Source organism: Amblyomma americanum, chromosome 1 (genome assembly GCF_052857255.1).
Source record: "Amblyomma americanum isolate KBUSLIRL-KWMA chromosome 1, ASM5285725v1, whole genome shotgun sequence".
Classification (NCBI taxonomy): domain Eukaryota; kingdom Metazoa; phylum Arthropoda; class Arachnida; order Ixodida; family Ixodidae; genus Amblyomma; species Amblyomma americanum.
Window position 1 is genome coordinate 149474499 of NC_135497.1, and position 14262 is coordinate 149488760.

General features: G+C 44.4%; 1 protein-coding gene across 8 annotated transcripts in view; it reads left to right on the top strand.

Annotated features, from left to right (window-relative positions):
* Ge-1 (Enhancer of mRNA-decapping protein 4 homolog Ge-1) overlaps positions 1-14262 on the top strand; it is an 89249-nt gene that overhangs the window by 35630 nt on the left and 39357 nt on the right. For all 8 annotated transcript variants that reach the window (XM_077647289.1, XM_077647293.1, XM_077647287.1 and 5 more), the window contains exons 9-15: positions 126-209; positions 377-472; positions 3003-3102; positions 3999-4161; positions 8438-8528; positions 10505-10599; positions 13408-13482. In XM_077647289.1, coding sequence (XP_077503415.1) covers positions 126-209; positions 377-472; positions 3003-3102; positions 3999-4161; positions 8438-8528; positions 10505-10599; positions 13408-13482 — 704 coding nt within the window. The remainder of the gene's footprint in view (positions 1-125; positions 210-376; positions 473-3002; positions 3103-3998; positions 4162-8437; positions 8529-10504; positions 10600-13407; positions 13483-14262) is intronic.

The window sequence follows — 14262 nt, forward strand, 5'->3', positions numbered from 1 at the left end:
CCTTCCAAGTTCGGATTTTCAAATTTTGAAAAATAGGTCGGCTTACAATCGTGCAAATATGGTGCTTAGCATTGGAACCTTTGCTTGTAGAGATGGGGGTTTTTAGCTGCAGATTTTCTGCCCAGGTGTCTTCATCAGTGGTGTCCTCACAATGAAAAGCCTGTGACTTGCCTGTTCTTTTTGGACAACATGAAGGCATGCAACCCAGAGTAAGTTTCAGTTCACCTCTCAAGTGTGCTGTAAGTGACACTACATGATTCTGACATAAACTAACACTTCTTTTTATTGTGAAGAATTTGTATTGACTTGCTGTGTGATAGAAATGCAATCATCTTGATGGATTTCCTGCCATCTCGGCACAACTCTTTTTTTGCAGGACACAGTTCTGGAAGTATGCTCTTACTGGTACAGACCACAACACTGAACTGAAGTTATGGAGCTGCGAAACTTGGGCTTGCTTGCAGACTATAAGGTGGGCATAGCTCTAGTTTCAAGCTTCGGGCAAGGTTTTAACCAAAGGACAGGTGGACACAATAGATCAATGTGAACCATTTGTGTGTTTTGCTTGTCAAGTGCCTAATTACCAACAGCTCAATCAGTCACTTTACTGAGGTTGTAATATTTTGTCATGGAATGTTCTCGGTGTTCTGCAGCTTCACTGAGAGGTACTGGAAAACTTAAGTGCAATTGGTGGCAAAAGTAGCAGACACCCCATCCAAGTTCCGGCCCGTGCCACTCTGCGTGGGGGGCGTCACCTGGCAAGACACTTCTGGCGGCGAGATTGGCACAGTGAGCCCATTTCAACAGCAGAAGTGCTTTGTCAGGTGGCGCCTCTGCACAGAGTGGCACGGGTCTGTTACTTTTGCCCCTTATGGTATTCATGACGACTCTGTCTCTAAGTGCTCCTCGGATGAAGTTTGTGCAACCGCACGCAACTGCGACAAGGAAAAAGAGCTGTGTATAGCCAGTGTTCAACGCGTTTCCACGTTAGCAAACGCACTGCTCGGCGTGTTCGTTTCGTCAACATACAAAGACGCTGGGCTGCATAACCAGCCCTACAAGGACTATTATTACAGAATTTAAATATGCCCGCACGTACCAGTCACTACACTTCAGTCATGACGTCTCGGCGGTGATAGCGACGCTGCCAACTCCTTGGCGCATTTAATTCTAATGTCACATTGTTGATGAAGAACATGATCTGTTATCCTGACCTGGCTGTTTTCAAAGCCGTTTTGTGATAAAAGCTTGTTGCACGAAGAAACTAAACTGAAAAATTGAAGGAAATGGTGGTAAACTTTAAAATACATGGTAAGCCATAAAATATTTGAGTTTGATTAACTGTGTGGCACTTGCCGTAAATTACCATATATACCCGCGTAATGAACCCACTTTTTTTCTAGAAAAGTTGACATCGGTTTGGGGGGTGGGTTCATTATGCGAGAAAAAAAGTTATAGCAGATTTTTCTTTAAGGCTCGAAACTTCGTATCATACCTCCGCCCGGCCTTCCGTCATCAGCAAGCGCATGGGGTCAGGCTCGTTAGTGCCGCTGGTGTTCATTGTCTTTCACTTTGACGCGGTTCGACAATTTTGCGGTAGCCGGCAGTGCTGGCCAACACCGGCGCTGAAGGTCGGGTGCCCATTTTTTATGCGAGGTTAAAAAAATACACAGGTCGGTTACGAGTGTTTGATGTGAATATTTAAGCCTTAGCTTAGAGCACACAACGTGTTGGCACTCTGCCAAGCTCGCTGAGCACACACCCCCTTCCCCATCCCTCTGGCAGGAACTCTCCTGGAAAGATAAACAAGGGTAATGTTATTGGCGGGCAACATCTTGGCGCGCTGCCAATGTCTGCGCTGCTGACAGCACGGAAACTGAGGAACCCGGCTACAAAAAGCTAAAGGCTAAAAAAAAAAGTAAATTCTGGACGACAAAAGTGGGAGATGGCTTCATTACGCGAGTATATACGGTATTATACCATTTTCCGCGGATAGTACATTCAAGTTGGTCAAGTCGAAATATCTCTCATAAAAATAATTTTCTCATTTTTAGTTTGCATACAGATGTCGCAAAGAAATAGAAACAGCGTCTACAGATTTGAACAGAAGATTCATCCGCATTCAAATATTTTTTGGTTCCGAATCGTTTGAACCGGTTCAAATGAACCGGAACGGAATGTCGCTCTGGAGTCTGATCCAGAACTGAACCTAAAATTGTGAACCCGAACCGAACCTCAGAAAATTCTAGTTCGACACCCTGCTTTCGCCACAAGCCCAATGAATCGATGGCTCTTCGTAGCTGTGAGACAGTGCAGCAGGGTGATGCCGATGCTTGATAAGTGAAGCACCGTATCCGCAGTACACTGAGCACAAAAACCTGTTAGTGGTACGGCTCGTGGGCTGCGAAAGAATGCTCCCACAGAGCAGGGCGTACCTGTTTCAATCAATGTCTCTTGCTGTCCACACTTTGTCAAGGCAGCGTTTAGCGGAGGTGCTGACGTCAAAGCATCCCCATCCCTGCCAGCCTCAGTGCTTGTCCAACAGTGCGACTATTCTTGCTCTTTACCTGTGACAAGTTGACTACGTGTAACACTGGTCGGCGCCATTTCTTTTTGTGGTTTGCCATCATTAGGGGTTTATGTTGCCAGCATAATTTTTTGCCTGGGTCCCTTTTTTGTTGTTGTGCTCGAGACTTACTCGAGCCCGTTTCTATGATTCTCAGTTCATTCATGTGACAAGCAAGCATCGGGGATATCAAACTAGGGAGTACTTTTGGGGATATCCACAATCTTGGGCCATGGGATTCGAAAATCTGATTTTTAGATATTCCTTGCGATTAATGCCAGCTTCATGGATAGGGTACCAAGTACCAAGTTTGTCAAAGGACGAGAAAAATGTTTTCATATTGGTTTAGCAGCACATGAGAACAAGTTTAGTGCTGTTTCGAATGAGTTCTCTTTTTTTAATGAAATTACTTATTGGTATGTCGTAACACTTGCAGGTTCATTGTGTCGCCAGTTGACAGGGACCTGCTTCCTGCATTTAAGGTCGAGATTGACCCCACTGCCTGCTACGTTGTGTTATCGGATGTTCACAGAAAGGTACATGCAATCATTTCAAAGCTTAATTTTTTTTTAGCGGTGAAATGATCGATCCATTGCAAATTTTTATTGCACTGCATTTCCTCAAATAAATTGTATCGATTTAGATAAGGGAATTAGTAACGCTTTGCACCGACTTTCAGAATTTGAGGAGCCGTTTTCTACTTGGTGTGTAGCACTTCAGGCTAGCACTTCAGTCTTGTGGCATTTTTGCCTCAGTGAGCTTCTGTGGAGCCTCACCATAGGCACTGTCCCCTAAAGGTCAACTTCCCTGCATTGCATTCCCGTGTTTCCATTTTGAACCGAGCATGGTGAAATGCCTGCCCAGTTTGCTTATCTACTGAGAATAGCCATACATATTTGTGTGGCATGTGGTAAGCCCATAGTTTAAAACGAGCTAATTCTTTTGAGGCACTTTGTGTCGCGCTGTTGCCAGCTTCTGTGCACTTGTGAAGTTGTAGCATGTGTTCATCTCCCTCATTGTGTCAAAGTAACAGAATCCCCCCCCCCCTTCCCCCTTTTTTTTCTCCAAAAATGCGATAAAACCCCATAAATTTGACCGTTGTTAATTTAGAGACCGTGCATGCCCGAGCTTTAAGACTTCATTGCAGGAAGGCAGTGCAGGGAAGTTGACTTTAAGGGGATTGTGCCTCGGGTGAGTCTCCACAGAAGTTATTACTGCAGTGTGACATACATGTTCAGGAAACACACACTTCACATGGTGGTGTGGTGCAGAGATGGGGCAGCTCTGCCCACTTCACTATCTTAAATGGTCCCATTCCTGTTTGTGCCACAGTTCTGTCATGGTGTTAAAAATCAATCGGGGCATGCTGTGGTGCATTCCTGAAGACAATGTGAAGAGGTGCCATACCATTTCTCTGTTAAATAATGTGCAGGTGGTGTATGTCGGTCAGCTTCAACTGGATAACAAGGCAGAGCTGGTTTCTCTGGCACTCTTTCCGGTCACTTTGCCCGTTCTGAGCTTTGCAGTGGTTGAGGCAGTGCGGTGTCGTTATAAGCCGTCCACTGACACAGAACATGTGGACCGCCTTGATGCAGGCAAGTGGATTTGAGTGTTATACTTTGTGATACGTGTTCTGGTAGAAGGGGATGCACTTCAGCCGTTAAAAAAGAAACGTGTGTCCACCAGCACTTTACTGGTGTATGATTTTGTGTGTTTTTGGGTGTAGCAGATGGCATCTGTGGATCATGCTCACAACGAAAAGGCTGCATCTGGCTGTCTGCAGGGCAAAAATTGTTTTTGTACAAAACAAACGTTCTTCTGACCGTTGGCAACTGTTTTGTTGAAGCAAACGAAGTAAGACTTGAGGATATGGAGAAACTAGTGAATTTGGCTCTAGAAGCAAGCACTTCAGTGTGGGCAAACAAAATTTGGCATCTCTTTTAACAGCTTGAGCAAGCCTTCGAGTAAGAGGCTGATTGCAAAAGGGAATGCATTAGAGGAGCAAAAACGGGTACAGAGGTGAAAGACAGGTAAATTTGCGAGCAGTCACAGCTCTAGGCAGTGTGAAGCATGATGCAGCGCCTGCAAAAAGTGGAGGCGCAGCAGCACTTCATGGGTGGTTTTGCTGTGGATGATTGTGTCAGCCGTGTTTAACATATTGCTTCTGAAAGGGTCTCTGAAAAGGGTGTTCGAGGTTGGCTATGAAATTCTTGCGTTATGTAGAGTAAAGGCCAATGAGCGTTCAAGTTGTGTACGAGACCTCAAAAGCGAGCGGGTAATTTTCAATGCATTTTTAAAGATTCCTGCTTTCGTAACTTGCGGTGACCAGTGCCATTCTTTCACACAAAACAATACATCAGTTCTGCATGGTGAATTCGTGTCGAAATCGAAACAGTCAACCGGGAAGCGCTTATTAACGAAACCAGAACTGCGAATGTGTGCTGAAAATTGTTTTGATCTGCTTATAGTATGAGGCGGATCTTTGGTATGATAAACTCATGAAAAAAAAAGGATTATATGCAGATTTTTGTGGTATTTATGCTGATCCTGAATAACCAACCTTGAGCTGAGGTCGATGACATACAAAAAACATTTGAAAGTTTTGTGGCACGTCTTTTGATGGTACGCTCATTTACAGGCACATATTTGGGCTCCTACGGCCACATGTCCACGGGAGTTTTGAGTGCTTCTTTTGTGGCATTCGGTCCTGGTTACTTTCCACTAGGCATTTTACTGGCTGCCTTTGTGTGTTGGATGTGTGTGTGTGTGTGCTTCAGAATTAAGAATCTGCTTTGCCCATTGCTGTTTCTTTTTTTAAGTTTTTTTGGAGCTCAAAAGATTACTGAAGTTGCACTATCTGTATGCATATCCTTTAGAGACTTCTATATTCTTCACATTTTCTGTTTGCAATGCATACTGTATTGACTTGAATTTACTCTTCTTACCACTTAACAATTGGGTGGGACTGACTATATTTGCTAACAAATGCCACTGGGTTGCCCGTGCTTCAACAAAATCTATCTCCTCCTCCATATAACACATCTCCTCACATCTCCTATCTCCTCCATATAACACATGAGAGCATACACACAAAATACAGCAAACATACTAAACCAAAAAACTCAAGCCAAAATGAACCAGCAAGAAAATGGAACGCAAAAGTTGAAGCACAAGTTGCATGATTAGGTCTGCTATGATACCGTATTTACTCGAATGTAACGCGAGGGTAGACTGCGGGCGTGTGACGGGAAAATCGAAAGAACCCTAATGTGATGTGAGGAACCGACATCAACTGTTCTGAAAGTCAAGGACAACCTTATTGAAATACATGCCAAACAGGCATTCCTATGCATCCTCATGGCAGTTGTCGCCGTCACTGTCATCATCACAGCTGGACTCTTCTTTGTCACTAGCTGCCTCCCACAGCAGGTCGTCCTCGCTTCCCTGTAGAGCATTTGAAATGGAGCATTTCTTAAATGCGCAGTAGACCAAATCGTGAGACAGCCCGTACCAGGCTGCTGAAACCCAGTGGGCAACAGTAGATGCGCTTGGGCGTTTCAGCCTACCTGCAGGTGTTGTGGTTGATCCGCTTTCAGTCCATTTCCAGTATAATTGTCGGAAGCGATCCTTGAAAGGTTTGTTCATGCAAACATCCAGAGGCTGAAGAATGAAGGTCATGCCACCCGGTATAACGACCAGATGCGTTCGGTCACACTGTAGCTTTTGTTTCACGCCGGGTGTCAGGTGACCTCGGTAAGAATCCGGAACCAATATTGCTTCTGAATGCAGCAGTGTGCCTGGCCTTTGGTCCCACATGCTTCGCATCCAATCTATGACAAGATTCGAGTCCATCCAGCCTTTTTCGTGACAGCACACGATAACATCTTTCGGGAAAGTTTCGTTCGGGATCGTCTTCCGGCGAAAAATGATGAATGGAGGAAGCTTGCAATCGTCAGCCAAACATGCCAGCATAACGATTATCAGATTTTTTTCATTGCCTGTGCTTCTAAGGCGAACTTCGTGCTTCCCTCTCTCGTTCTTTCCCTTGCCGACTCCTCTCTTTTGTTCTCCTGCGCTCTCGGCTGTCCCTGCTCCCGACGTGCAAGAGCTGTCGGCGCCGGAATTTTTTAGAGCGATCGCACGCTGCTCGTGTCGTTTCTTTCTCTTTTTTTTTTTTGCTATGCCCTATTACCGTATATACTCTTCTAAGTTCCGCAGTTTTTTTTCCAGATTTTGACGGGGTGCGGCTCTTACACGAGTCAGGCCTATATCTATCCGCAGAAATGCCGCACTGTTGCTGTGACTGTTCTAAAATATAATGTGAACAGTGCTAAATGACCACACATACTTTATTCAAGGAAATTCCTCGTCTCTTTCACTCTGGTGGCGGCTACTTGTAGAGCTCATCTCATGGACGCCTTCCCAGAGGTAGTCACCTTGGTTTGAATTCCAGTCTGCGCTGAATGGAGAGCGTGTTCCGGTTCATTAAGCGTTGGAAGCCATCCCTACTTGCCTTTAAATTCGAAGCAGAATGCCCATGTGGTGAGCGATGGCAACTTTCACACGGATCATCTCCGTCGGCACTGCCTAGCCGTTATTTCTTTTCGTCATGACGTACTTTACAAGTTCCCTTTCAAGCTCCGGAAACTTGCACTGCTTCCTGCGGAACGTTTTCCGGTTTCGGTTCGTACCAACGAGCTGTTCTTTCCTGTTGGTCCACGGACGCACACATTTCTCGTTGACGTCGAACTTGCGAACAGCCGCTCGCTTGCTGTGTTCTTCGGTGTAAGCGACGACTTTCAGCCTCGAAGTCCGCGGTGTACGAAATCAAACCTCTGCCCATCGTCACCAAGTGGTAAACATAGGCCGTGATCCAGTGTAAAACCACAACGCACCAACACACTGCCCACGACCACAGCACCACACAAAGAAAATGGCTCCCGGAGCGGAACAGTTGCAAAAACAAGACCACATCCCCAAGTGATCTCAAAGCACTGGTAGTAATAGGGTGGGGTTGAAAGCAGCTAGCGCTATCTAGTAGCGAAGTGCGAAATTTAACTTTTTCTGGTGCGCAAATTTTCACGCTTAACTAAGAATATATATATATATCAAAATTTCGGCTCCAAAGTTAGGGGTTGCGGTGCTTACATGGCGGCAGCCCTTACATGAGTGTATATGGTATATTTCGCTGCTTTTAAGCATGAATTATTGTAATACCTCATGGCATAAAGTCTACAAAGAGAAAGCCCCGGAGATGCGCCGACGGCGTTGCAGCACGGCACGTCTTGTCAAATGTGGTCGTTTGTTGCGGCTGCTTGTTGCGACCGACGTTCCTGTCATGTCAGTTCGGGCTTTATCGTCGCGGTAATTTTGCGTAGTTCTGCCAAACTTGAGTAACTCGGCACTAGCTGTCAGATAGATGGCGTAGCCAGTTCATTACATCAAGGTCAATTGCCACAGCACCAGGTTGCTCTTCATGAGCAGCCTGTTCCGAACAAACATTAAAGAGGAACCTGAACTCGTCTTTTTACCATGGGAACTAGATCTACTCATTCTGAGCATTCTTAGGAACTTTGAATTATTGTCCTGTGCGGCCGATTTCCCTAATTTAAATCGAACGTCCCTGCTTCAGCCTTTGTTTCAACTCAACGCTGAAGGTAGGAGGAGTCAACCAACGCGTGGAGTGCCTTTCAGCCAGTCCAGTGGCAGCAGGTTCAAAACGGCAGTCATATATAACTGATGGCCTGTAGCACGGTAGCGAAAGAGTTGAAGAGCACCTGTTGCCCTTGCAGAGTTTGTGTGTTCACATGCTGTAAAATCACTTTACACTGCAGAGTTTGTGTGTTCACATGCTGTAAAATCACTTTACAGAGTCTGAAGAGGCAGACAGTGCAGATGAGGAGCGTACATTTGCAAAGACTCAGGAAGGCACGATGGTGCGGCTTTACTGGATGACCACCAAGTGAGTGCTGTATCTATGATGTGATGAATTTTAATTGAAATATGGCCTAGTGTTCTAAATATTGGCAGACTTTTCTTACAAGGGTGTACTGTTGGGTTTAATAAAGCCTTATATAAAGCCATTAGTGCTCAAAGATTGAGCTAACTTCCAGGGGCACATTTTTGCAGTGTGCAATATGTAATGGGATTTTAAATGCAGGCACTTCAGCTTCACTTGTCCTTGTTTACCTGTGTTACCCAGCAGCAGGCCACATTCTACAGCCTGCTGGCATCTTTGTAACTGCTGCCTACTGAAGCTCTTCACATAAATATAAGCTCGTTGAAGTCATATGTAGTCTGATCGATGCAGTATTTTTAGCACCTTGGTTTTGTTTTATGAGATATACTAATATACATTCCTTTGAGGAACGGGTATATGGACACTGTTAGAGCAAATATCTCCTCTTATAGTTGCATAGTATGGCTGCATGAAGTGCTAAATGCACTGCACATTGTAATGCATCAAACTGCAGCTTATTGGTTGTACTTCCAAATTTTCAAATGACAAGAGTTATGTGTGGCAAGCTTTTCGAAAATTTATTGGGGAAATATGGAGGTAAAAAAAAAGAATACAAATAGAGCAAAAATAGGCCACTGCACTAAGCCAAAAATTGATTACAAAAACATTTTAAATATGTAAAACGTTGCATATGTTTTTAGCTACCATTCATGTGATTTTCAGCTGTGTGCATAATACACTTCACTTTCCGTGGCTTTTCAAGTTAGGCTGCCACTAGAGAAAGCAGTCGCGTGAGTACATGAAGTGGAGGTAGGATGTGGGGTGTGCTGCACATTACTGTTGTTCCTCCGAGCTATGTTCTTGCTTTTTTTTTTTTGTTGCAGAGCTTGCAGTTTCTACTTTTTTCTCCATTTTCTTTTTTTTCTGTTGGTAGTGAATGTGTTCTATGAATGATAAGGGGGTGTGGTTCCTGCTGGCACATTTGGTGAAATATCTTGGGAGTATGTTGCAAAGACTGTAAAGCACTGAATAAAACCACTCTCATCATTTACAAATCAAGCGCACTGCATAAAATATCACTGCAAAAAGAAACGTGCAACCACTCGCTGATGTCACGGGCTTCTGAGACGAAGCCCCATAATTGGAAATAAAATCCAACCATTCCTCATCGTAATTAAAATCATCATAATCAAGATTTGGTAAAATATCTTGGCAGTATGTCGCAAACATACTAGAGCACCAAATAAAAGCACTCTCATCATTTACAAATCAAGCGCACTGCATAAAATACATATATTAGTGTGGGCAAAGAAAAAGAAAGAAAAATAATGTTGCCCAGCCCGCACCGCCTAAGGCACAATGGGCTTGCATAAAATACAGTGTGAATGGCAAAACGAAACATACGAGCAGGCGCTGATGTCACAGGCCTCTGAGACGAAGTCTCGCAATCTGAAATCAAAGCCGGCCATTCCAAGTGGTTGTCTGACTCACCACTGCTGCTCTAAAGATAATAAAAATGACAGTGTAAGGACCGACAAAAGTGCTCAGTGTAGCCTTTTGCCTTCCAGGAGCGTGCAATGAAACAGACTCTATGATCACGACCAGCGGGCTACATCCGGTCGATGTTTGATTTTCACATATCCTCCTCGTATTAGAGAAAGAAAAAACAAAACTGAAACCACACAGATGGTTTTACAGAAGCCAACTAGATACCGCAGCTTGTCCAGGAGCAAATTTTTGAATGTTTGGAGGCTAGTTCAAAAACGTCGGGTCATATATGACTGCTGACCTATGGCGCGTTAGCAAACGAGTTAATTCAAGGTAGAAAGAAATAATGATGTAGATCATGTTGCTGCACAGAGTAAAATGCATTCAAAGTTGCACAACTTTATGAATCCATAGTGCAAACAAGACAGGTGGGTCTGTTGTAGTTTTGCTAGTGTTGGTGGCCTCTAAAGGTTTTATCTTTTCTTTTTCAGGTCTATCCAAGCTTGCCATATTGTATACCCCTTAACAGCTAGTTCTGCACTGTCATCCGCAGTGTCTCTCGGCACATTGTCGCAGAACTCTACAGGTAAGTGAACACTGTTTAGATTTCAAGCATTTTATTTAAGTAATGGTTCTTCAGGCAGCTCCAAAAATCAGAGCTGAAATTACCCCTGCAATACCACTGCCTATCCACTTTTGGCTAAAAGCCGTGCAGTTGCGCATGATTGGCGGCAACGTTTTTCTGCTATGATGTAACACTTCATCTCAATTTGAAGACATTAAGGATCGATGTGTACATCTCGGGCAAGAACGCGCTCCAAAGCATGGTTGCACTGAGGCGCGATAAGACCTTTTATTGCCCACTATAAAATGGACGCATATTTCTCCATAGGGAAGGACAAAAAGCATTGAAAACTCATTAGCATGCATTGGTCCACTTTTCATCTGTCCCACGAGATTCACACCTAAAGGCGGTTTCTTATGCAAGTGACTGAGTGGCGTGACGAGGCGAAAAATTTCCATCATTTTGGAACCTCATTGCTCTGCCCACTCCAGTCGCCGTGGCCGCTCGAAAGTTTTTTGTGTTCGGCAGCATAAATCGCATACGTTTATGTGTGTGACACAGGACAGTGCAGGGCTCACATAGAGGATTTTTTTCTGCTTTCTTTCGCATGTGTATATTGCCCATCATTTTCACGATGTGCGCTGAAAATTTTTGACGCTCATGTAGTATGTTCGCGATGAAGATAGCGGCTGCGCGGCGTGTTCTTGGATGTGGGCTTCTGGCCTTTGTGTTTTCGTTGCAACCCAGCACCGCGTCTGGGACATTCGATCTATCCACAACTCAGTGCCATAGCCCTATGTGCATTTTACTGCTGCATCGATCTCAATCGTACGAGGTCAGTGTTCGTTAACAATGGGCTCAACGGCAGGTTTGCACTTCACCATTTGTTCCAGGCGTGCACCATGGTGACCCTGGTGCTCCGTCAGTTGTTGAAAAAAAAAAAAATTAAGCACTCTCCATAGTGCAGGGTCAGTGCGATGCTTCAGCGAGCAGAGGAACTGATCATGACTGGCGTGGCTCGCAAAGATATGGAGGCGATGAGTCTTATTGCTTTCGACTGAGGAAAGCATAATTTCGAAAGGAAACGTGACAGAACTGGCTGACATTAAAATAACCGGAGAGGTTTTAAATGTGGAGCAGACTTAATGAGGAATAAGGAACAGCGGAGAGCCACACATGAGGACATTAGAGCTACTTCGCCTGCGAGTTAGGCAGAGTATATGTGCTCGCAATTAAAAAGTGTGTGACATATTTTGCAAAGTTGACTCTCTTCAATTATACTGCTTAAAACAGAATTGAAGACATCTCAGGTGCAACTCTGCGCTAATAATGACAAACTTAATGGTGTAGCACATCTTTGCATCACACTCAAACTTTTCTAACTAAGAACTACATGCTGGATAGTGCTTATAAATCTGTTCTTTCGCTCCTAAATTCTCTAGATTGGAAATATTGGTGCTCTAAACTGCTCCTAAATTGTCGTTCCTCTGTTTGAAAGTGCTCCAAATTGGAAATTTCAGTGTCCAAAAATGGCTCCAAATTGGATTTTACGGTAGCATCACTGAACTCGGGCAATTTGAACTTTCGGGTAAATCAAACGAATTTCAATATTTTGGTTGGCTAGGGACTCTCATAAATTTGCTTAATTAAACTTTTCGGCTTGTTCCAACTTTCCCGGGAAGGGGGGGGGACTGCGGCCGAGGTCGGATACATCAGATTTGCGGTTCTGTGTGAGCTGAAAATTTGACCCCCCCCCCCCCTCCCTGGTTAACTCAGATGTGGTCTGGGAAGGGGAGTTCTCCTCCACATAGTTTAGTTTTCTGAGCTTCGCTACCGGCCCTTGACGATATCCGCCATCAGCCGCCCATAGAGCTGTTGCAGCGCAAATGTGCACACTCCTCGCTTCCCTCCGTGAGGTCGTGTGTTCCGAAAATCCGCGGTCATCCTGTGCTGCTCGTTGTGTGGTGGCTCCACAGCTGCTGCCTGCGCTGCAGCTGTGTAGGAGGCCGCGGAAGGCCTTACTGTTTTGTAGCAGCTCTGCTTCTTGAGAGTTTGCATGCAGTACACCATAATGGAATTGTGAAAAATCGTCGTTGCCATGCAGTTTTCACTAAAAATTAGACGACCATTGCTTCTCTTCTCATCAGTTAAATTTGCTGCGCTGCAAAACTGTTTTTTGAAAGTTTGTTTGTAGCCATTAGACTGTCAGAACTCCACATAATTCGGACCTTTTTTTCACTCCCTTGAAGGCCTTTACTCTATATTCAACCATACAACCAGTCTGGTACTCCTGGTTGAGTGAAGACATCAGTGCCTTTCACCCATATTTTATGTTGTGCTCAAGCGTTTAGCTACGCTTGCATGGTGAAATAGTTCTGCATTGCTATTTGCATGCATAGATGTCCAGAAAACAAATCACAGTTAGTCTTGGATCATATTAAGGTCGATCTTTGATCATTCATATTTCTAATAATTGAAACAAATATCTCTGGTCGCTTTAATGAATGAGCATCTACTATAGTTGGTAATTCATAACACTTGGCAATTGGTCGTTTTGCACTCTGTTCTGCTACCGTTTTGCACAAAACGAACTTAACGTGTTATTTTGAACTTCAAAATACAGCATTTTTGTTTTCGGTTGCACCAAACAGAATTATTTTCTGCTAGTTTTGGTGTTCCCATACATATGATCGTAGTTCACATTGCGTGCTTGTAGTAAAGGAATATTCACATGTTTTGTGGCTTAGCATCAGCAGTTTGGGTCAGTGTTCATTTCGTTACAATATGTTTAAACTGATGTTCGTTTGCATATATATACCCTCTTTTCAGTATCTGGCTGTACAGACCACTTGTCTGATGTAAGTGCAGATGCTGATGATGATGAAAAAGCTGGACAAAACAAGCGTAAGTGGTTTCTCAGAGTTAAATTTAAATTGTCACATAATTGCTTAAATAATTTAATTAGCACAGCATTGAAAGTCCTTTTTGGCACCACAGCTCAATGCCTGCAGCTTGGAAATAACATCTTTTTAGTGCGTACTTGAGTGTACAGGTGCCCACAAGTTTTCGGGGGCTCTAAAGATTAGTTTCCAAGCCAGGAGATTTCCACATGCCAGTATCTAATAGCTGGCTCTAGTTAACTGCTAGTTACTTGTCACTAATTGAATGCCCCAGCTCATGGTAAAAGCCCGCGCGTGAGAATGCTAGGCCGTGCACGAAACGAGTGCACTTGCCGGCCATTGAGAGCCACTGCTCAATGCTCGTGGGTTGGAAGACTGGGCAGCGCCATGTGGCACGTCATGGTGTCATGCCATGGAGCAGTTGACAGCTGGCTGCGATAAAAGATGTGGCATGCACGAAAGCTGCCCAACTTGTGAAGGATAGCGGAAAGGCAAAGTTGCGACCTGCATACGCTGCTATGGATGTTTAGTGGCGACCGCTCTAGTAGTTCTCAGTTTTCATCAGAATCTAGGAATTGCATACCTTGGTTTATGAGGGTTTAAATACCCAAGGCGATTCAGGCTATGAGGGACGCTGCAGTGAAGGGCCTCGGTAATTTCAACCACGTGGGGTTTCTTAGCTTGCACTGACATCGCAGAGCACACGGGCCTCTAGAATTTTGCCTCCATCGAAATTTGACCGCTGTAGCCAGGGTCGAAAACCATGTCTTTCGGGTCAGCAGTG